The following is a 24,851-nucleotide window of genomic DNA, read 5'->3' on the forward strand; positions in this document are numbered from 1 at the left end:
GACACTACCCTTATGGCAGAAAGAGCCTCTTGATGAAAGTAAAGGAGGAGAATGAAAAAGCTGGATTGAAACTCAACATTCAAAAAGCTAAGATAATGGCATTCAGTCCCATCACTTCATGGCAAATAGGGAAACAATGGAAACAGTGACAGACTTATTTTCTTGGGCTCCAAAATCACTGCACTTGGTGACTGCAGCCGTGAAATTAAAAGATGCTTGCTCCTTGGAAGGAAAGCTATGACCATCTAGACAGTATATTAAAAAGCAGAGATACTACTTTGCCAACAAAGGTTCATGTAGTCAAAGCTCTGGTTTTTCCAGTAGGCATGTATGGATATGACAGTTGGACCATTAAGAAAGCTGAGCACTGAAGAATTGATGCTTTTAAACTGTGGTGTTGGAAAAGAGTCCCTTGGACTGCAAGGAGATCAAACCAGTCCATCCTAAAGGAAATCAGTCCTGAATATACATTAGGACTGATGCTAAAGCTGAAGCTCCAATACTTTAGGCATCTGATGCAAAGAACTGACCCATTGGAAAAGACCCTGATGCTGGGAAAGATTGAAGGCAGGAAAAGAAGGGGATGACAGAGGATGAGATGGTTGGGTGGCGTCACGAACTCGATGGACATGAGTTTGAGCAAGCTCCAGGAGTTTGTGATGGACAGGGAAGCCTGGTGTGCTGTAGTCCATGGGGTCGCAGAGAGTTGGACTTACAGAGAACTGAACTGACCTGAATCATTAAAACTACTTCATCAATGAGGAATTAGCCTCATATTGATGCCAAAAACTCAGCCTTCTTACATGCCAAATCAAATCTCAAGAGAGAGGGTTTTGATTGAATTAGAAAAGAAAAGCTTCATTTCTTTGCCAGGCAGAGAGGGACATAGTGGGCTTCTGGCCTCAAAAACTGTAATTCCAGCCAAGGAGGATTTAATGAAGAGTTAGGCAGCAATAGCTCAAGGGTGGGGTTGCTGATAACATTAGGACCTGTACTCCTTTAATCTCATCCAGGGTAAGTTTCTTGATGAGTTTATCGGGTTCCTTTTGTCTGGCCTCAGGTGGTCTGTGCTATGGAGAATGCTGACATCTTCCATTTGTTGGGTTTTAAATCTATAAAATGACTTCCCTGGTGGCTCAGACAGTAAAGCGTCTGCCTACAATGAGGGAGACCCGGGTTCAGTTCCTGGGGTCAGGAAGATCTGGAGAAGGAAATGGCAACCCACTCCAGTATTCTTTCCTGGAAAATCTCATGGACGGAGGAGCTTGGTAGACTACAGTGCATGCTCTCGCAAAAAGTCAGACACACTGAGCAACTTCATTTCAAATCTATAAAAGAGCTTAAAGATATTAATTTGTGTATCTATAAAAGAGCTTAAAGATGTTATTACTGATTTGGAACCAGAACCCTGCTCCAAGGCTTACTATTGTTTTCTGGTTTTTGGCCCCTTAACGCTGCATCCCTTCCCTTCCTGGATTGGCAACTGTTTGAATTCGCCCTTTGGAACTCAGGAAAGGTCATGAAGACTGAACAGAAAAGCTCCCCAGGTCCAGGAGCCTGTACACTGTCCTGCTTGGTTTCAGTAATACAAATGAGGAAATTAAGGATTACGAGAGTTAAGCAGCTTGTTTTGTTCCAGTTCTCAGTCTTGGAGAACACTAGCAGTAAGTGGTTCACACCCATGTTTTAGGTAGTTGAGGTTATTGGCAGCCCAACCACTAGCTAAGTAGAGAGATTTAAATATTGGCTAAACTATGCAAGCCGCTGAAAACACGTTTCTTGCAATGATCCCATAATTTATGTAGCTATTTTTTAAATTCATTTCTGGTCTATATTTTTTTCAATATCTCAACTTTTTGTCCAGTTTTGATATCATTTCTTTTCTAATTAGAAAGAGATTGTCTTCTTTAAGAACAAGGAAGAAAAGAAGTCCAGTTATTTAATATAACTTGTTTTTTTGTAGCTATGGGAAAACTTTGTGCTAGTATATTCTTAACTATTTTTGTTAATTAAAACATGGAAAGTATCTTTGATTTTGATTTTCCTGTTGCTTTCCCTTTCTTTCACTTTTTTGAATTCGGTCAGGCAAATGAAAAGTGCTATTTTGAGACTTAATGAATTATTTTTTTCCTTTGCCAGCATAAATATACTTCTCAGAATTATTGCTCTAACATTGGTGCCAGTTATTTCATCAAAAGACTTCTCTCCACCCCCATCATTATCGTAATAGTTACTGGTTTTTCATATTTGACTTTTTTAAGATGGTGAAATGATGAGTTGCGGTTTCGTGGGACAGTTGTCCATATTGTCATAGTCATAATTCTTTACCTTTTTCAATTTTTTACTTTATTTTTTTAAATCAACCATTCTCTCAGAAAAAATAAATTTCAAATATTATTGACTGTTAAGTTCAGAGTTTTATCTTTCTAATTCTTCTTTCATCTTTAATGTATATACATTTTTTTAAATAGGCGGTTTTTATGCTCTTTGTTTTTTAGTTGTTTGATGGGGAAAACCTTGGCTGAAGAGATTTAGGCAAACTAAAGATTGAGTTGTAGAGACTGAGTGAGTGAGTGAAGTCGCTCAGTCGTGTCTGACTCTTTGTGACCCTGTGGACTGTAGTCTGCCAGGCTCCTCCGTCCATGGGATTTTCCAGGCAAGAGTGCTGGAGTGGATTGCCATTTCCTTCTCCACGGGATCTTCCCGACCCAGGAATCGAACCCAGGTCTCCCACATTGCAGGCAGACGCTTTACCGTCTGAGCCACCATTGGCAGCGATTGTTAAACTCCAGGTATTGAATCTTTCCTGGTGTTTTGGCCTTTGGGCCTTGGAACTCCAAGAATCTTTGAAATATCGCTGAAGAAATTGTACATGAGAAATCTATATATACACAAACCTCTATATATTTTATCAATGTATGTTACTTTCTTTTTTTGCCATGACACAGCTTGAGGGATCCTATCTGTGCTCCCTGCAATGGAAAACGCAGAATTCCAACCAATAGACCACCAGGGAATTAACTATATGTTACTTTTTTAATAATCAGTAACATAATATGTGCCTGTTGTAACCCTTAAGCAATATATAAGCGTGACAGGACAGGCAAGTTCTCCTGAAGTCCTGTTTATCCCTCCAGGCACCCTTCAGTTAGGCAATTTTAGCTTCAGGTTATGCTTTACCAGCCTCAGTGAGACAGATTGGCCAATTGGAGGTAAAGATTTCAGCTTTTACAATGTTGTTCAGTCGCTCAGTCAAGACCCCATGGACTGCAGCATGCCAGGCTTCCCTGTCCTTCACCGTCTCCTGGGCTTGCTACTCATGACCAGGGGTAGGCTCAGGCATATGTATTTTTTAGAAGTGATTCTCATATATCTAGTATACATCACTAATTAAGAACCAATATAGTAATTCAGTGTGGGCTTTTAAAAAAGATTTTGCTCATTTTGAGACTTTCTTTGCAATTTTTTGCTGTTGACTTCATTAGCAGTCCTCTTTGCTCTGCTCTGGACTCCTGCTCTCCCCAGTGTTGGGATGTGGGGAGAAGTGAGTTCTGGGGTAGAAGGCACCAAGCTGTAGCACTTTGTTCTTTTTCCCAAAAATCCGTTAACCTTTAAACATCGTTTACTTCTGCCTCACGAGTTTTGAAACTGATCATAAATGGTGCCTGCTGGAACAGCTCTTATGTACATCTAAAAACAGAAGATGAGAGTGAAGATATAAGTGAGTTTATTTGTATTTTATGTTCATCTCTCTTCCCATACACAACTCTCAAAAATTACAGAGCTTAAGTATTTCAGTTTTCAATGATACTCTTTGAATTAACTCATTTAACAAATAACCAAACTTAAGATGTGTTAGTTATAATAAATATTTGGTTTTGGATTTATAATAGCCTTTGTTTTAAAAAGCAAGGTGAAGTTAGAAGAATTAAAAAAATATTTTCATGTGTTTGCAGTTATCTTTGAGTTTGAAGCTCATAGAGCTTATAGAGCATTGTTCTAGAATACAGTCGAAGAACACAGAATACAGTCAAAGAACAAAAGCTATGTTCTATGTGGCGGGCCTCTGCAGGAGAGGATGGTGAAGTCTCCATGAAGGGGATGTATGTTAATTACATAGGAGAATTTTATACTGGCAAATACTTTTAAGAACTGTAATCTTAACACTTTGAGAGGTTATGACTATATGGTTGGTTCATAATGGTGTTCAAATAGTGATTGTTGGTTGACTGAATAATATACATTTAGGTTAAAAGAATTAACGACAGTAGGATCTGTAATGCTAAGAAGTGGCTTCACTTTTTCAGTGGATTGATGGTTCTAGAAATATTTGATGTTCCAAACTGCTAGATGCACAATCTGTGTTAAGGAGCAAGACCCTGGACTCCAGACCGCCTACATCTCTTCTGTATAAATGGCTTAGTATTTTTTTCTGAGAAATAGTTTCTGTTTTTTAAATTGGTTAAGTCAGTTTGCATGTTATATTAAGTCATTTTGAAGGCAGAATTTTTAACCTGTTAATTATGAATGTTTAGTGAACAGTTACTATATAAAGGCACTATCTTTGAGGTACCAAAAGAGATAAAAATATATTAGATGCAAGGCATATATAGTAGATATAGTGCCTGTCTGTCCTGAATAAGTTTGAAATATAATTGAAAAGAAATATTTATTAAATAACCTTGAGAGAGAAAAAGTATAAGAACGAGCTAACACAGAAGTGTTAGTCATCAGTCGTGTCCAATTCTTTGCTACCTCATGGACTGAAGCCCGCTAGGCTCGTCTGTCCATGGGATTCTCCAGGCAAGAATACTGGAGTAGGTGGCCATTTCCTTCTCCAGGGGATCTTCCTGACCCAGGAATCCAACCTTTATCTCCTGTATCTCCTGCATTGGCAGATGGATTCTTTACCTCTAGTGCCACCTGCGAAACCCCTTACAAAGCTGTATGTGAGAGTGTTGTAATTGCCTATTATATGGTCCTAAAGGAGAAATAGATTGTTTTGGATAGGAAAGTTTGGTAGCAATGTGGAAGATTTGGAGGAAGACTCATTGGAAAAGACCCTGATGCTGGGAAAAATTGAGGGCAAGAGAAGGGGGTGACAGAAGATGAGATGGTTGGATGGTATCACTGACTCAATGGACATGAGTTTGAGCAAACTCAGGGAGATAGTGCTGGACAGAGAAGCCTGGCCTGCTGTAATTCATGGGGTTCCAAAGAGTCGGACATGACTTAGTGACGGAACTGCGATGACAGAGGGGAACAAACATTTAAGATGGGCAGGATATCATGTATAAAAGTATGAATTTTGGAAAGCACAGGAACATTCTAAAAACAGTAAAGAGACCAGATTGATTAGAATGAAAGATAGCCTTGCAAAGTGAACTGTTATCAATAGGATTTAACATATTATAAAATTTCTTGTAGGTATTCATTATGTCCTTCAGTCTTTCTAATACCAAACCCATTCTTGTCCCTAAAAAAACTGGCCATTAGTAGTAACTGGAAGAAAAGCAGATTTGAGTTATGAAAGGTTTGGGGAAGCTATGGCCAGAGCAAATACTGCTAGCCTGGTTTTTTGTAAATAAAGTTTGATTGGAACACCATGCCTATTCATTTACATATAGTCTGTGGCTGCTTCGATTGAGTTGAGCATCTATGACAGAGGCTGTGTGGCCTGCAGAGTTAGAATAAACTGAAAATATTTACTCTCTGGTCCTTCACAGAAAAAGTTTGCAGACGCCTTCTTTAGATCCATGAGTCTTTACTATAAATAACAAATAATAGGATTTCCAGTCTACTAAGATTTCGGGCCATATGATTATTTGTCGTGGAGGGTGGGACAAGGGGAGCTGACTTGTGTGTTGTAGGATGTTTAGCAGCCTTCCTAACCTCTACCTAATAGATGCCGGTAACACCTTTCCTCTCCCTCTCCACTGCCATCCTCCTCCATCCCTCAGGTTGTGACAGAAATGTTTCTGACATTGCCAGGTGTCCTTTGGGGATCAAAATCACCCTCTGTTGAGAATCACAAAATATATGAATACCATAAACGTGATGTTTTGCATGTTAGTGATTTTGAGTAATAAATATTTCTTAATTTTATTGTTGTGTGCTTTGTTGCTCAGTCATGTCTGACTCTTTGTGATCCCACGGACTGTAGCCCCCCAGGCTCCTCTTGTCCATGAGATTGTCTAGGCAAGAAGACTGGAGTGGGTTGCTATTTCCTTCTCAGGGGATCTTCCTGACCCAGGGATTGAACCCAGGTCTCCTGCATTACAGGCCGATTATTTACTTTCTGAGCCACCTGGGAAGCCCAGTTTTATCTCTAGGTCTGCTTTTGGCAATTAAAATTTCTCTATTTATTCTCCTAGTCTTCTATCTTAGATAATACACCTACCTGTAAAGGGAGTTGTCAGTCAGTTATATGTAGGAAGCAGGATAGCATAGTGAATAAAGCATGGACCTTCAAGCTTGACTTCCTGCCTTACTGTGATGTTGGATAAGATATTTAACCTCTGAATGTATCAGTTTTCCTATAGGGCTGCTATGAAGAATTAAAGGAGATAATGTGCTACAGTGTGCAGTTTAATGCCTTGTGATATAGTAAATGCCATGTAAATGTTTAGTATTATTAGTATTTACTCATACTCGTAGTGTCATACAAACCTAAAAATTATATGAAATAAAATTTGATTGTATTCTGAAGGAGCAGTTTAACTTTTACTAGGACTAAAATGTAGCGTGAGCTTTTTATTTTGTTTTTATTTTTTAGGTATTACATGAAACCTTCCCTAAACATACATTTCTGATGAATGGCCTAATTCAAGGAGTAAAGGTAAGATCAGTCCTGTATATATACATATGTATATGCATGTACACAAACATGTGTGCATACACTTACATATATGTAATTCTGCCAGTCCATTATGCTATTAGATCAATCTGCTAAGTGTTAATTTTTACATTGGAGTATATACCTCAGGGGATTGCGTAACACTTTTTAAATGAACTGAGTTCTAAATCGATTTGGCTCAGATATAGCCAACTATGTATAATAATGATAAGCCACATCATAACATATTCCCCTGTGTTTTATATGTTGGCATTTTCATCATGGAGATCTGAGCACTTTTGTAAACTAGCAACAAGAATATATATTGAAGAGAAAAGAACTATTTAAAAAATATACGAATATGAAATATATCGTTATGGTATTGATTATTCTACATTTTCTTTACTGTTGATTCCCTGTGATCAATAGGTTTATAAACAGAAAATAAGCATATAATATTCCTTCTAGAATTGCTAGTATAGAGTTGTAGTAAAAAATTCATTAGAACACTTAGTATTTAATGTGCTACCAAAGCCCTGCAGATGATTCTGGACAGTCTTGGGAATTTTCAGTTATGTACAGACAAGAAATAAGCTCCTTATCTAAAATTTGGTGATGTACTAATTTTAGAAATAGACTTGTTTAAAATTCTTCTTTAAAATGATTTATTTTTGTCTCATCAATATACACAGTATATATATTTTCTTCATTTAACTTTTTTTTAGGGTTTGTTGTCATTCCTCAGTGCTCCTCTTATTGGTGCTCTTTCTGATGTTTGGGGCCGAAAATCCTTCTTGCTGCTAACAGTATTTTTCACCTGTGCCCCAATTCCTCTAATGAAAATCAGCCCATGGTATGTACACATTCAGATTATAGCAATTAAATATTAACTGTTAATTATTTTCTGAATTTTCCCTCATTTCTTTCACTTTTTTCCATCTTATTTATGTAGGTTTTGAATATATATTTCTAATACATTTATTCTTTGACACAGATAAAATATAGTAGCTGAATAATACAGCTAATTAAAAATATAGTAATAAGTAATAAAATGTTTTGAACTTGTTGCCACTATAGAAAGCATGTAGACTACTAGCTCACCTGCTTTTGGATTTCATAGCCCAAATTTCAAAACAATATTTTAGGGATTGGATAGAGTTGCTAACTTTTAATTTTCTTAAGTAGACTGTTTAAAAAAAAAACAAAACGCAGTTTATCATCATTAACTGCATTAATTAGGAAGAGACCTAGTTATATATCAGTTAAGTCCCAAATAGTAGTTTCTTAAAACCAGGGAAACTCATTGCTAATTGCTCTCTCCATGTGAAAGAAGTCTGGAGCTGAGCAGCTCAGAGCTGATATGGCAGGTCCTAGAAACCAGACTTTTCTCGTCTTCATGCTCTGCCATGCTCTGCTGTCACCTTGCTGTCCAGGATGGTTCCAGCGTGTCACCTTCAGGCAGCAAGGTGGAAGGAGTGGCTTAAGAAGAGCACATCGCCTTCTTTTAAGGAAATTTTAGAATTTTCACCCAACCTCTGCTTGTGTCTTTTTGGTCAGATTTCAGGCACATCCTAGTTAAGAGAGACTGGGCTCTTGGCCACCTTGATTAGAATCAAAAGTCTTTCACTGGGGAAGAAGGGAGAGAAAACTCACAATGAGAATAATTTTCCCAAGATAATAGAGCCCAGTTTAGTTGTAGGTAACTGTATTAATTCTTTGACTAACATCTTCGCCACTTGAGTGTTAATGTTAGTTACTTCTACATCATAGATGGGCTGTATTTCCATGGAGTATCTAGAACCAGGGGTATTTATGGGGCAGGATCTTCCTTTCTCATAGGTGAGATGTTACCCTAAAGGCCAAACCCCTGACGAATGCTAATCATGTAAATGAAATCTTACTAACAAATCTAGCGTATGAACAGATTATTTGCTGTGAAAAGCAGCCTGTTAGAAAAAAATCTAGTAAGCAGTAAAGTACTGGTGGCATGATACTTTGAAAGTGAAGTGTAATTATACTTGACTTAAAAAACTGAAAGTCATCATTACAACAGAAACTTCTTATTCTCAGCAAGGTATGTTTGAATCATGAATAGCAAAATGTAGTTTGCTTTTTAAAATGGCTTTTGTTCATTTTATAGTATTTATATTGGACACTGCCATACAGATTTCTTCTGTATATATGGAAACTGAATTCTTTGTTTTGGCAACATTTGAAGAGCTAAAGATAACTTATGGAAAAACATCTAGTTTTTTATATATAAACTTAAGGTGATAGAAACTGAGGAACTAACTTGCCCCCTCAGTTTTATTTACTAAATTTTGTTTTTTTATGTAGTACTGTGATGGGAAATAAGATGAAGTACAGTAAACTCTAGTTTATTGCTATTTTTAGTAGAAACAACAACAAAGCCACTTAATAAAAGAACAAAGCCACTTACCCAACAGTCGGGTAAAAAATTGACCTGAAAACATTATCTAATTTTAAATATTCCTGCACAGTAGCTGAGCTGCTATTGAAGGCCCACTTCTAGCCCAATGTTTTCGTAATATCTAGAGCTTATGATTTATAGAAGAATTAATCTATGAATTGTCTACTAGCTGTTGACTGAAATGAGCTGTTCTTAACATTAGTTCACTTATAGAAATGAAGGTAGATCAAGGTAACGGTAATTGTTCTAACCTTTTCTTGTCAATTGTCTTTTAATCCTAGGTGGTACTTTGCTGTTATCTCTGTTTCTGGGGTTTTTGCAGTGACTTTCTCCGTGGTATTTGCATATGTAGCAGATATAACCCAAGAACATGAAAGAAGTATGGCGTATGGCCTGGTATGTTAGTCTAATACCTTTATCTGCTGAAAAACACCCCATATTGTCTCTTATTACAAGGAGTACAGCCTTTGCATTACAAGATTATTTTTACATAAATGCATTTTATAAAAATCATCCATTAGATTATATTAAAATTTTTTTTCAGCACAAAAGCCATGTAAGTTCTGCTCTTTTCATTCAGTATTTGTCAGACATGTCAGATTTGAAACTATAGTGGAATATTTTTACCTTATAAAAGTTCTTAATAGACTACTAAAGGAACTATTTAATATGTAATAAGACTGAAATAGCCGGGATGTTTTTAAGCAGCTTCCCGGGTGCCACAGTTGGTAAAGAATCTGCCTGCTCAATACAGGAGGCAGAAGAGATGCCAGTTTAGTCCCTGGGTGGGGAAGATCCCCTGGAGGAGGAAATGGCAACCCACTCTGGTATTCTTGCCTAGAAAATCCCACGGACAGAGGAGCCTAGTGGCCACAGTCCATGGGGTCACAAAGAGTCAGACGTGACTGAGCATGCACACATATGTACTCTAAAATTATCCATTTTGTGTGGATAGATAAATCAGTTTTGTGGCCGTAGTCCAGATTGTTTCTGTTTTTGCTAAAGTGATTTATTTTGTCTTAGCTAAATCCTTGAAATTAATAATTTTCAGCCTGGAAGCTTCATGTTTTAAAGGCACAACTAGTAAATGACAACTTCAGTCTTCTCAAAGTTATATGGATGCAGATAGAAGAGGTGAAGGTGATCTTTGTGGCCCTCCTTCTGTTAGGTCAGGAACAAACAGCCACCAGGTGGGGAGAACTGAGAAGGGAAGTGACATGAAATAACCTACACTCTGATTAGGCCTTTCCCTCTGCCTTTGCACTGTGATCCTGAGAATATTCCCAGATCCCTCATTGACTTTCACAGTGAGAACCGTTGCCCCTTTCCCAGCTCAGTGCCAGAGCTCTGCTTATGCCCAGGTCCCTACCAGAATCCAGTTTTAAAGCCTCTCTATCATCCTGAATAGTTCCCTTAGGCACATCTGGCATCCATCCCCACTTCACCCCTGACCTCAGGCAGCTACTTTCTGTCTCTGTAGTTTTGCTTTCAATAGAAATTTCATAGAAAGAAATAATGTAAAATGTAGTCTTTTGTGTCTACACGTAGCATAATCTTAGGAGGTTTTTCTGTGCTGATACATATGTCAGAAGTTCCTTTTTATTGTCGTGTAGTATGCCACGGTGTGGGACATACCACATTTTGTTTAGCCATTTACTAGTTGATGAATGTTTGGGTTGATAGCTAGATGTTGATAGTTATTAGCATTTTATATATTTGTCAGATAGTTGACCACTGACAATTGAATTGCTTATCCTGAATGTGTATTATTAATAAATAGCTATAGGAACTTCCCCAGGTGGTCCAGTGCCCAAGACCCTGCACTTCCAGTGCAGAGGGCCCAGACTGGATCCCTGGTGAGGGAACTCTAAATCCTGTATGCCACAACTAAGTTTGCATGCTACAACTAAAAATCCCGCATGCTGCAGCTAAGACCGGTGCAGCCAAATAAATATTAAAGAAATAATAAGCAGCTATAAATAAGCACTCCTGTGCAGGTTAAATGCTCCATGCAAAAGTCAGAAAGAGCATAGAAACGATAAAGCGCAGAGTAGTGAGCAGGAGCTCCTGGACCTTCAACGTTAATTTCTAACTGCCCTCTGAAGAGTGTGTCTCTATCTACTGTTGTCTCCACCGTGCTGTCTCATCTACTGTTGGTTTGCAGAACACTTTGTCCAGTAGGCCAGATATGTCTGGGATTAGCAGTTTTTCTCCACCTGTGTCTTCTCTACTTTGATCTGCATCTTCAACCAGACGTGTATGGACTTCCTCAGAATTTGAGAGAGACATGGTTAGAGATGTGCTCAGCATCAAGGATCAAAGCTCTCGTTCTTCCTAACCCTACCACCTAATGATGACCAAGCTCAGTTTTGTGTTGTGGCTTAACACTGTTACTGCTGAAGAGATAAACTTTAAAGTCTTTCAGCTGTATTTTAGCCAGTAAAAATTCGTTTAATTTTAGTATTGGGGGAGAAGTCCCAGTGGCATTGAATTTCCATAGAGTATCATTTTAGACTCTTTCCACAGAGCACCATGGGACTGTGGAGGCACCCTGGGGACCAGCATGCCTGGCAGCTGGGGTAAGGGTGGGTATTTGGACAGTAATCCAGGCTCCCAACCCTTCTTCAACTAAAACAATTTTGATTTATTTTTAAATTTATTTTTACTTATAACTTTGTCAGCAGGATTTATTTAAACAGAGGGCGCCAAGGCTTAAAAGAAAGTTTGAAGCCACTATCTTAGAGGTTATGACATATTTCTAGTTAAGAATCTAATTCTTTGCTCCTCCTGCAAAAGAAGAATGTGTGAGAAAACCAACACAGGGAGGAGCAAAGGGAGCAGCAGGAGGACTGACATCAGTCGGTGTCTCCCTGGTGTGCAAGGAGCCAGGGTGTCCTTACTGGTCTCTTTCTGTTGATACCGGTTCGCTGCAGGTTTCGGCAACGTTCGCTGCAAGTCTGGTAACCAGCCCTGCAATTGGGGCTTATCTTGGACGAGTGTATGGGGACAGCTTGGTGGTGGTCCTGGCGACAGCGATAGCTTTGCTAGATATTTGTTTTATCCTGGTTGCTGTGCCGGAGTCATTACCTGAGAAGATGCGGCCTGCGTCGTGGGGAGCACCCATTTCCTGGGAACAGGCTGACCCCTTTGCGGTAACTTTATACATTTTGGCAAAAACATGAATGTGTGATTCAATGCAGTATTAATGTTTTGTTACGGATGTTTCTTTGGGGAAAACATCGTGATGGATTTTTAAAACTACTTTGGAAACTTCAGAATAGTTTTGGGGAGGATGAGAATAAACTGGGGGGAAAAAATGACAACTAGGTGTCTGTATGTACACTGCCAGATGATACATGTTCTTAAGCATAGTTCAGTGTTTTGATATAAAACCTTATACTGGTCTTTTTCTTGTTCTAGTCCTTAAAAAAGGTGGGCCAAGACTCCATCGTGCTGCTCATCTGCATTACCGTGTTTCTCTCCTACTTACCAGAGGCAGGCCAATATTCCAGCTTTTTTTTATACCTCAGACAGGTAAAATTCTTTTCTACTAAAGTGGACTTTTCTTTCATTGTTTAGTGCCTTAATAAAAAAATTTAATCTTGAGAGAGCTATAAGAATAGAGACTTTTTAAAATGACTATCATTTTAGAAATAATGGTTCGCTAGAATTAACTTCCTAGTTAGTGTGACTGATGCATTTCTATTAAGACTCTTGGCTTAGGCAAAAAGAGATAATCTTCCTGTCAACGTGTGTGGTCTGAGTTTATGTGTTCCTTACAGAGGTGACGGAATGCTTTAATCCATTTACCTGCCCCATACAGTCTCTTTGTGATTTACAGCATATACTAATAAAGCAGCTAGCCAGAATGAGAGCGTTAGTTTTTTTCTCCTTGACACTAATCTTACTTGGCAGAGATTAAGCCTTTTTCAATATGCATGAAAATTACAAAGTGGTGCAATATTTATTTGTAAAATAGATTTTAAATGCTTGATAGCAGTCTCCAATTTAGGAAATCAAAATTAAGGGATCAGGATTTAAATTTAACTTAATCTGAGTTAAGTAGCTGTTACTTTCATCATCTTGTTATAATTTTGGTTCTCAGTGAATGCCAGATTCTTCCTTTGAGTAGTTCCCTGATTATGAATGAATTGCATTTTCTTTTCTTGGCCTATTTAATGTTAATATACAGGTCGTTATGTTAGTATGGTATTTGTTGTGCTTTTGTATTTATTAACGTTACTTTTTTGGAAATCCTCTAGATAATGAAATTTTCACCAGAAAGTGTTGCAGCATTTATAGCAGTCCTTGGCATTCTTTCTATTATTGCACAGGTGAGTTTCTTTCTCATTAGAGGGAGAGATGTTTGAAGGTTCAGAGATGACAGTTCTGTTAGTGTAGGTAGTATTGATTGACACGTACTAATCAACATATGATGTGTAAACAAGAAAGACAGTGTATCGATTTATACTAGAATATAGTCACCTGCATAAAATCAGAAATTTTATGTTAGTCTTGTTCTACCGTTGAATGATTAATTCAGTAAATGTTTATTGAATACCTATCATGAGTCAGGCTCTTGTGATATAGCAGTGAACTTAACTAAATCCCTGCTGTTGTAAAGTTAGCATTCTTGTGGGATAAGAAGATGAATAAAGGTGTCGGTGTAAACATATCTGGTGTAATGAAAACTAGAGAAAAAGTGTATAAAAGGGGTGCAGCACGTGGCCAGGGGCAGGGTGTTATTTTACTCTCCCATGGGAGAGTGGGAAGGCTTTGCTGATACAAGTGACATTTGAGCTGAGACCCAAAGGAATGAGGAGCAATCCACTAGAATACCTGGAGGAGGAGAATTCTGAGCCACCAGCACAGCACTGCACCTCTGAGAGACCATTCCTAGATGTGTAAAAAGCAGCCAGGGGACAGGATGGCCCTGGTGGAGTGAACAAGGGAGCGTGTCAGGGAATTAAACCCAAGAGGTGGAGAGGGACCAGATTAGTGTGGGGTCTTCCAGGTCTCCATAAGGCTTGATAAGAAGCTAGGAAGCCATGGGAGCGTTTTGAACAGAGAAGTGACATGAAGGTATTTTTATGTTGGAAACCCAGTTGGGAGCCAGTGGTTGTTTGAAAAATAAGGTATTAATTAACACAAGAATCTGGATTTCCTTAGGAGATATTTCATCCTGACCTTCGTGTTATCTCTGTTCCATACTTTCCCCAAGGTGGAAAAGACTCTCCCCTTTCTTCCTGTTTGGCTTTGATTTTCACACACACACCACACACACACACACACACACACACACACACACACACTCTCGACTTTGATTTTCTCACGCATACACACTCTTGGCTTTGATTTTCTCACACACACACTCTCTTGGCTTTGATTTTCACACACACACACACACACACACACACTCTCTCTCTCTCTCACTCACTCACTCTACCCTAACACACTTTCCCATCTGAAATCCAGGCTCCTGGGTTGCAGCTTTGTCTTACTGTACTCTTAAAGTGGTAAGTAAACTCTATTTGATAGTACTAGTGGATGGTTCACCATCTCCGCGGTAGGATTGCTTCTGCAGATCTCATCATTTATGAATTTCTGGTAGGTTTAGTTAAAAACTTTAAATTCTGTAATATACTTCCCCCATGACTTTACACACGCATACATGTGGCACTAATTATTAGTCCTATTTTTAACCGCAGTTTTATCCTAAGAATCCTTGATCTGGAAAAACACTGCATTTAAATATTCATTCCTTGCTGCCAGAAATGTGTTCTTTATCTTTGGAGGAAAATATAGTGTTGCTGGTATATACAAATAGCTTTAAAAAAAACACCTTTCTGAACATGAAGTAAAGTGTACTAAGACTAAAGCTTGATGAGTTACCAAATGTTAACTGACCTTGAATCCTGAGGTAAATCTAGCCTGATAGTTACATCTTATCTTTTTCATATATTGCTGTGATTAGATTTGCTACTATTTTATTTGATTTGGATCTTAAAGAGAACAGGCTAACAGTTCCTATAATGACACTTAAGAGGTCAGTAGCTATATGGTCCTAAGTTCTGTTTCATACTTAACTGAGTCTGGAAGCTGTAGGTGGGCACCTGGTAAATTTGAGCACACTGTGGACTGCTTGAATGAGTAATTGAAGGTGCTTTAGAGGAAATTTTCCCTTTGCTCAGTAGATGGCATCAGGTACAAAGGATACAAAATGGAAAACAGCCCTAAGAAGAGCTCAGAATCAGGGCAGGCAGACATGTGAACCCAGGAGGGAGCATGGTTGGGTTAGCCTTAGAAAGCGTCCTGCAGTAGCAGGTTCATGAGGGCTGTGCATCTGGGAAGGAGCACGCCTCGGCCTAGCCGGCGTTGATAGCACAACAGATACTGTGTAGAGAAACATGGTCCACAAAGAATACAGTACTTAATTGACCAGTCAGCTTTGGGGGCCTACATAGGGATGTCGTTTTTGAGATGTAAAATCCCATTTCTGAAAGTGAGAAAATTAATTAAATTTCAAAAACAGGTGAATAGGAGTAAATAGATCAGTCCTGGGTGTTCATTGGAGGGACTGATGTTGAAGCTGAAACTCCAATACTTTGGCCACTTGATGCGAAGAGCTGACTCACTTGAAAAGACCGTGATGCTGGGAAAGATTGAGGGCAGGAGAAGGGGACGACAGAGGATGAGATGGCTGGATGGCATCACTGACTCGATGGACATGGGTTTGGGTGGACTCCAGGAGTTCGTGATGGGCAGGGAGGCCTAGTGTGCTGCAGTTCATGGGGTCGCAAAGAGTCGGACACGACTGAGCGACTGAACTGAACTGAGCCTGCATGTAAATATTGATAATTATAGTTTGTCATTATATGAATTAAAATGTCAAGTATAGTTTACAACCCTAAAGGTAGAACCATTATGTTATGTTTTCATTTCTGGCAGGTATACAATTGAGAATGACTTCTCCCCTGTTGACCTCTCAAGTGAAAAACTAGTGTCTTTGTGTCTCTCCAGCAGCACAGAGCTGCTTGCAGGTCCCCATTGGTGCCTCCCTTTGTTTATTTTCTTGCTTGCCCTTGTGCCTTTGTTCCTGCCGTGCCTCCTGCCTCCCCGTTTTACCCCTTGAGTATTCCTTCCTTCTCTGAGTTCTCATATTACCTTGCCTATATCTCTATCATAGTACAAAATGCACTGTATTATGAATTTCACCTATTTATTTCTGATTATTTTTGCCTCAGTAGATCATGAACTCTAGTAGAGCTCTTGGAAGATGTGAGGTCAGAATTATATCATAATTTGTTTTTGTCACTCTAGCACCTTAAACTCCACCTGCAGCCCCACGGGTGCTAAATTAGAGGTCACTTTTTTTTCCATAGTAAATATAGAAATGTAGCTTCTCACCCAAAATTATGAGATCTAATAACATGGTACAGTCTTCCAATAGAAGCCACATGGTTGCTGTCCCCTTGGGGGCCTTTACTCTCTGGTTCGCCATAGGCCCATCACTTCCATGGCACCAGTAGGCATGAGTTCATTATATTTGCACTAAAAATTTATATGAGTGCATGAATACGGTTAGTTCTGCCCATTTCTCTTCCTTGGTGCTGTCATCTGGTCACCTGTGTTCTGGTGACATCCAAATTTATACCAAGCCAGTGCTGTCAGACACATCTGCTGGACATCTCGAACCTGATATGGCCGTGACTGCAACCTGGCTTCCTTCCACCCACGCTGCTCATCTCGTTCAGTGCCATCACCACTCTCCCAGTTGTTGAGGCCAGGAACCTTGGCACCATTCTTGATTCCTTTCTTTCTCCTTCTCCTACATCCAGCCCATCAGATGGCATCTCCTTTCACCTCTCTCTCCAAAACATATTTGGGTATTTTTGTTTGTGTGTTTGTTTTGTTTTTGTTTTTAAACTTTTAATTTTTGTTTGTTTTTGCTTTTAAACTTTTACTTGTATATTGGAATATAGCTGTTTAACGATGCTGTAGTTTCAGGTGCACAGCAAAGTGATTCAGCCGTACATATCCATGTATGCATTCTCCCCCAAGCTCCTTTCCCATCCAGGCTGCCACATAGCATTTCACAGAGCTCCCTGTGCTGCACAGTGAAGCTCACTTGCATAATTTCTTTTTAGATTCTTCACATAAGCAATATCATAAATATCATATGATATTTCTCTTTCTCTGACTTACTTCACTAAGTATGATAATCTCCAGGTCCATCCATGTTGCTGCAAATGACATTATTTCATTCTTTTCAATGGCAGAGTAATACTCCACTGTATATATGTACCCCATCATCTTTATTCATTCACCTGTTGGTGGACTTTTTAGGTTGCTTCCATGTCTTGACTAACAGTGTTGCAGTGAGTTCAAGGGCATGTATCCTGAGTGGGATTGCAGGGTCATATGGTAGCTGTTTTTAATTTTGAGGAGCCTCCATTCTGTTCTCTGTAAAGGCTGTACCAATTTACATTTTCATCAATAGTGTAGGAAGGTTCCTTTCTCCCCTCACCCTCTCCAGCATTTATTGTTTGTAGATTTTTTTTGATGATAGCCATTTTGACTGGTATAAGGTGATACCTCATTGTAGTTTTGATTTGCATTTCTCTAGTAATTTGTGATGTTGAACATCTTTTCATGGGCCTCTTGGCCATCTGAGGTGGATTTCTTATAGACATCATATATATAGATAGATAGATAGATAGATATGGGTCTTGTTTTTGTATCCATTCAGCCACTCTATGTCTTTTGGTAGTGCATTTAATCCATTTGTTTACATTTAAGGTTAAGTATTGATGTAAACATCCTTATACATTTAAGGATAAGTATTGTGTTCCTATTGCTGTTTTCTTAATTGTTTTCAGTTTGTTTTTGTAGTTTTCTTCCCTTCTCTTTCATTCTCTTCTTTTGTGGTTTGATGACTATCTTTAGTGTTGGGTTTGGTTGCTTTTTCTCTTTTGTGTGTTTATCTATTATAGTTTTTGGGTTTGCTGTTCCCCTGAGGTGTCAATATAGCAGTTTGTATATGTACAAGGTTGTTTTAAGTTGCTTGTTTCTTTCTCTAGAGCAGTTTCTTTAGCATTGTTGCAAAGCTGGTCTGGTGGTGCTGAATTATGTTAGCTTTTACTTGTCTGTAAAACTTGATTTCTCTGTCAAATCTGAATGAGCGCCTCACTGGATAGATATTCTTGGTTGTAGGTTCTTCCCTTTCATCATTTTAAATATATCATGCCATTCCCTTTAGGCTTGCAGAATTTCTGCTGAGAAATCAGCTGAAAACCTTATAGGAGTTCCCTTGTATGTTATTTATAGTTTTTGCCTTGTTGCTGTTAATATTTTTTTCTTTAATTTTTGTCAGTTTGATTACCATGTGTCTCAGTGTGTTCATCCTCGGGTTTTTCCTGCCTGGGAATCTGTGCTTCCTGGACTTGGTTGACTGTTTCCTTTGCCATGTTAGGGAATTTTTCAGCTGTTCTCTCTCCAAATATTTTCTTGGGTCCTTTTTCTCTCTTCTTTGGGACCCATATAATGCAAAGGTTGGTGCATTTAATGTTGTCCCAGAGGTCTCTTAGGCTCTCTTCATTTTTTTCTTTATTCTGTTTGTCAGCAGTGATTTCCATCATTCTGTCTTCCAGGCCACTTGTCCGTTCTTCTGCCTTAGTTATTCTGCTATTGATTCCTTCTCGTGTATTTTTTATTTCAGTTATCATATTGTTTATCTCTGTCTGTTCTTTAGTTCTTCTAGGTCTTTGTTAAACATTTCTTGCATCTTTTTAATCCTTCCCTCCATTCTTTTTCCAAGATCCTGGATCATCTTCACTATCATTATTCTGAATTCTTTTTCAGGAAGGCTGCCTGCCTCCACATTTAGTTGTGTTTCTAGGGTTTTATCTTGTCTCTGTATGTAGAACATAACCCTCTTCCTTTTCATTTCATCTAACTTTTTGTGATTGTGGTTTTCATTCTGCAGGCTGCAGGATTCTAGCTCTTCTTGCTTCTGCTGTCTGCCCTCTGGTGGATGATGCAAGAGGCTTGTGCAAGCTTCCTGATGGGAGGGATTGATGGTGGGTGTAGCTGGGTCTTGCTCAGCTAAACTCTGTCTGCTGATGGGTGGGGTTTGCTAATGGGTTGGTTGGTTGGCCTGAGGTGAGCCAGCACTGGAGCTTACACTCTTTGGTGGGGCTGACGATGGCCTCTTTAGGCCTCACACCTCTGAGCACTTCCAGGACCTGCTGCTCCTCGTCCCTGTGGTGAGCCACAGCCGCCACCACCGCCCCTTAGCACCACCTCTGCAAGAGACCCCCCAACACTAGCAGGTAGGTCTAGTTCAGTCTCCTGTGGGGTTATTGCTCCTTTTCCCTAGGTCCTGGTGTGCACAAGACCCTGTGTGTGCCCTCCAGGAGTGGTGTCTGTTTGCCCCAGTCCTGTGGAAGTCCTGCAATCAAATCCTGCTGGCCTTCAAAGGCAGTTTCTCTGGGGATTCCTCCTTCTGTTGCTGGATAGCAAGGTTGGGAAGGTTGATGTGTGGCTCAGAACCTTCACCCCAGTGGGAGAACTTCTGTGGTGTAATTGCTCTCTAGTTTGTGAGTCACCCACCCAACAGTTAGAGAATTTTATTTCATCATGACTGCATCCCTCTGAACATCTCACTGTGGCTTCTGCTTTGTCTTTAGATGCGGATTTGGTCTGTTTCCATACGTGTCTCCCTACTGTTTGCCACCTGACAGAGGGATTTTTGTAAAGTTGAAATTGAGTCTTTCTTGTTCAATATTCTCTTTCTGTCACAATCAGAATAACATCTAGGCTCTTGACAAAACCTCATTTTCCTCTTTTCTCCACGTACACTTGAATTGGAGTGCCCTTTTCCCCTGGGTACTCATATGATTACCCCCTCCTCTTCATTCAGCTGTCACCTCAGAAAGGCCTTTCCTGCACATCCTGGTTCGAGCAGCACCTCTATCACACTGCCTTATTTTATTTTCTTCATAGCAGCTACAACCTCAAATTTGACTGTTTTCTCTTTACTTGGAGGTGATCTAGTGGGTTGGCCAAAAAGTCCGCTTGGGTTTTTCCATCTCATGGAACAAGTATTTCCATCTATGGAACAAGTATTTTGACTAACCAAATATTTTCTGAACAGTACTTTGATCTATTCACTGTTCCCAAGTCGGTGCCCTCAGACCTAAAATAGCCATTGCATATTGTAGGAACTGGGCAAATATTTGTTGACTGACAAGTTGATGTCAGTTAACTGTTAATTAGCTGTGTCATCTTGGTTAAGTCATAAGTCATTTTAACTTTTGGGACTTGGTTCTTTTGGTTCTCTTGAAAATGAGACTTATATTGAATTAAAGGATACTAATTTTTTTTCCCACCTAGCTCAGCCTAGATAATATAAGAAATTTCTTCCTTTATATTATTAAGAATATTGTAACATTTAAAATCATGCATGCTTTCTAAAACACTTACTAAGAACTTATACTTGGTGCTGGGGATACAGAAAAAAAAATCCTTGCCCTTGGGAGAAAATGTTAAAGTATCATATACAAAGGAAGTTTTTCTTTTCTAACTGCTTACTCTGAGTGAGTTCCTTTTTGTGGCTGTGGTTTTTGAAGAATGTAATCCAGCAAGGTTTTGTGCTTTGTGGAATTCAACTTTACGTTCAGTTGATTTAAGGGAGAATCTCAGAGAAGAAAGCTGTGAGTGTTTATTGTTCAAGAATCATGAAAAGAATCTACATTTATTACCCACTGGCTTATTTGAATCTGATTAAACTCTTAAATGATTATCTCAATTTAATGAATTTTAAACTTATACTTGATAATTTTGAGTTGACAGTGATTTCCTGAATTATTTTCACTTCTTCCTCTATGGACTTACCAGCTATCTAAAGGGGTGTATTTAACACTAATGTACCCAAATCACTGCTGAGTTTTTCTTTGAAAGAAAAGCAAGAAAATCTGTAATATTGTTTATTAAATGTGCACAATGGGCATAATGCTAAGTTTATCATTTCATCTAACTCATATGACAAAGTTTTGAAGTGGATACTATTTTATTGATCTTGTGAGAGACAAGACTGAGTTTCAGAGTGAAGTGACTTGCCCAGGGTCACATGATTAGAGCCAAGATTATGATTAAGGCTGTTCTTCCCAAAGCTATATTATTTATTATCCTACACTACTCCTAAGTCATACTTGTTAAACTGATTCACTGTTCATAAAAGCATCATGGTTTCAACAATAGGTTAATTTAGTGAAGGCTATATAAGTTACTGTTCCAGTTTTCTTTAGACAGGAGAATAATCATTTTGGATTAATTTGGACCTGGAAAAAATTTTTTAAGCTATTATGTAAGAGGAAATCTCCAAACCATGAGTTAGAACCTTTCATTCCTACTATTTACAATTTCTGAACGCAAAGTTCACCTTTCTATTTTCAGTATTCTGAATTTTCCCCTGAATCTGGATCTGTCAGCAGAGGAACCTTTCATCTGCTTATTTCACCTGGTATAATTTCAGGTCTATTCAGGGTAATTGTTGCTGAAAAACAAAAATGTAGAAATAGTCTATATTTCTAAAACCAAAATGTGGTAATAGTCAGTCCTTTTATATTAGATATTGAAATGTTACCATGTATCTTTTTTTTTCAGTGTTAAAAAGCTTATTCTATTCTAATAAACCATTTTTATTTTTGTTATTTTCCAGACCATAGTCTTGAGTTTACTTATGAGGTCAATTGGAAATAAGAACACCATTTTATTAGGTCTGGGATTTCAAATATTACAACTGGCATGGTATGGCTTTGGTTCAGAACCTTGGTATGTACCAATCTTTTAACTTTCTTAATTTTGGTGTTTGCCTTGTTCTTATTTTTCACCTTTTTTTGGGTATAACTGACAAAATTTTTGTATTTCTTAATTTACTTCTCAAATAAGGGTTAGACTTTAATCTGTCTTTTGGTATGCTTTTTTTTTTTCCCTCAAAATGTATATAAACAGATATCTCACTTGTGTATTCTTTACACAATACTTGAGGACATTGGAGTGACATTTTATATCTAAGCAACAGATTGGGTTTTTTTAATGAGATTATTGAGTTTTTCAGTCCCCAATGAGCATTTAGTCCAGTTTAGTTTGTTAGGAAATGACATGTAATCCCAGAGCAGCAAGGTTAGGAAAGAAAAAGTGGAGTAATACCACTTTTTTGATCATTACTGATGGCAAACCAGAAATCCAGTTCTGGTTCTGGCTTCATGCTTGGAAGGCTCTCTGCTTTCCTTGCCAGTTTGGTTTCCTGTAGGGAGCTGATGGTCACAGTGCTGCTGCTGTCAGGCTGCCCATGCGCACTTCTGTGCTCAGACACTACAGGACTGAATTCCATAGTGTTTGCAGTAGTGTTTCATTCAACCGAACACATCATCTGTTTGGGCGTGGATATGAGTAAGCACCCAAGAGTGTGTTCTGATGGACATTGTAGTTTTCAGTCTAGCTTGTAAAAGAGATGCTCACAACTTAGTGAAAACATTTCTTTTTTAAACATCAAGCCAGAAGCACATTTAGATCAAATTAGTGCTTTTTTTTTCACACTGAATCACAAATCTCTGGGAACCTTGCCATAAGTTACAAGCAAACATTTGGAAACATTTAATGTTTCATTCTGTGTATTGTACATGATTCCAACATTCTCCACCCACCCCCAGTCCTGCAGAAACAATACCCAACACACTTTACAGTTTAGATGTGATAAGTGATATCCCAATTCTACATTAATACCCACAGCATTCTTGTGAATAAGCGACTGTATTTCTGCTTTCTAGAAGAGTAAATAGGGTGAGACTTTTAAATGACTTGTCTAGTCATAGAGGAAAGAAGAGCTAGATCTCCTTTCTCCTGTACCACAGCTTTTCTCAGTAAGAGTTACTTGACTTTAAATACGTATCTAAACACAGGTACGATGGAGACTAACAATGTCCTGCTCTGTTTTGCTGCTGTTGACTGCAGGATGATGTGGGCTGCTGGGGCAGTGGCAGCCATGTCTAGCATTACCTTTCCAGCTGTCAGCGCACTGGTTTCACGAACCGCTGATGCTGATCAACAAGGTAGGTTGATAGGAACCAATGATAATGACTTAAAAATACAGGATATTCTAATTTTCTCTCCTCTTTCCTAAGTACTGAAGCATATGCATATCTTAAGAGTAGAGAATTTTAAATTGCTTCATTGTACTAAGTACTCTACAGTGGTCTATATGGGAAAATCCAAAAAAAAAGGGTGGATATATGTATAACGGACTCACTTTGCGGTACAACTGAAACTAACGCTGTAAAGCAACTCTAAGGTGAAAGCAACTGTAAGGTGAAGTCGTTCAGTCGTGTCCGACTCTTTGTGACCCCATGGACTGTAGCCCACCAGGCTCCTCAGTCCAAAATAAGTTGCTTTCATTGTAAAGAGGAAAAGCAGATTCTAGGACATTATCCTTAGGTGGATATCCTTGTCTCTCAATGTGAATATGTGGCCCTATCTGTTCTTTTGCTAAAAAATTTAGTGATGAAGGTTGATGACCTTATATTCACTAACCATTTAGTTATTACATATTTGCTGTGATGTGTTAGATATCTCAGGGATACATAAACTGATAAAGTGAGTTGTGTCACTCTTTGTAACCCCATGGACTGTAGCCTGCAAGGCTCCTCCATCCATGGGATTCTCCAGGCAAGAATCCTGGAGTGGGTTGCCATCTCCTTATCCATACCCTTTCATTAATATTGTATGTTTGTTATCTAAAGAACATAAAGAACTTATTTTTATTGTCTTATGTTTTTGTGGCAGGAACTCTTAATTCTTAAAATTCTAATAGATGAGGAATAATTCTTTGAAAAGCTTGTTTATGTCAAAAGGAAAAAAGGGGGGCATTACAAAAGAGTAGCAGAAGTCACTTGGCTGATAAATAAGGAAAGGACCGTGGCCAAATCAAGTTGCTTTTTAAATTTGGGAGAAGATCCCAGAGATAAAACAAAAATCAGACTATAAAAGGGGGCTTAGGGACTTATCTGGTGGTCCGGTGGTTAAGAATTCACCTTGCAGTGTAGGGGATGCAGGTTAGATCCCCGGTCAGGGAACTAAGATCCCACATGCCACAGAGCAACTAAGCTTGCATGCCACACCTAGGACCCAAGGGAACCAAATAAATAAGTATTTTTTTAAAAGGAGAGGGAGTGCTATATTTGACCAAGTGAGATCTTAAGGAGCTGCTTGGGGACAGGTTTTTTAGTCTGTGCTTAAAGCATCTGTGCTTATGATGCTTATGAACCCATGCCTGATTTTGAGCCAGATTTTTAAGGAAATAAATTATTCTGCTCATTTGTTTCTAGACCTATATTTCAATATACCTGAGCTTATATTTGCATCAAGACAGCTCACTGTACTTTGTAGAGCTTATAGCATCAAAGTAATCTTGATGCCACTGCAGTAAGTTGCCAGTGTCTGATAAAAGCTTTGGCTTTAGAATAAGTGATTTCAGGTCTTAGTTACACTTATACAGTAGGAAAAACTAAGTGGTACACTAATTTG

General features: G+C 38.7%; 1 protein-coding gene across 1 annotated transcript in view; it reads left to right on the plus strand.

The window, feature by feature from the left end:
• Positions 1 to 24,851, plus strand: part of MFSD14A (major facilitator superfamily domain containing 14A) — a 46,943-nt gene that overhangs the window by 19,479 nt on the left and 2,613 nt on the right. The window contains exons 3-10 of the mRNA XM_018045816.1: positions 6,776 to 6,838; positions 7,561 to 7,688; positions 9,548 to 9,662; positions 12,200 to 12,418; positions 12,687 to 12,800; positions 13,529 to 13,600; positions 21,988 to 22,100; positions 23,283 to 23,380. Coding sequence (XP_017901305.1) covers positions 6,776 to 6,838; positions 7,561 to 7,688; positions 9,548 to 9,662; positions 12,200 to 12,418; positions 12,687 to 12,800; positions 13,529 to 13,600; positions 21,988 to 22,100; positions 23,283 to 23,380 — 922 coding nt within the window. The remainder of the gene's footprint in view (positions 1 to 6,775; positions 6,839 to 7,560; positions 7,689 to 9,547; positions 9,663 to 12,199; positions 12,419 to 12,686; positions 12,801 to 13,528; positions 13,601 to 21,987; positions 22,101 to 23,282; positions 23,381 to 24,851) is intronic.

The sequence above is a fragment of the Capra hircus genome, chromosome 3 (genome assembly GCF_001704415.2).
Source record: "Capra hircus breed San Clemente chromosome 3, ASM170441v1, whole genome shotgun sequence".
NCBI lineage: Eukaryota > Metazoa > Chordata > Mammalia > Artiodactyla > Bovidae > Capra > Capra hircus.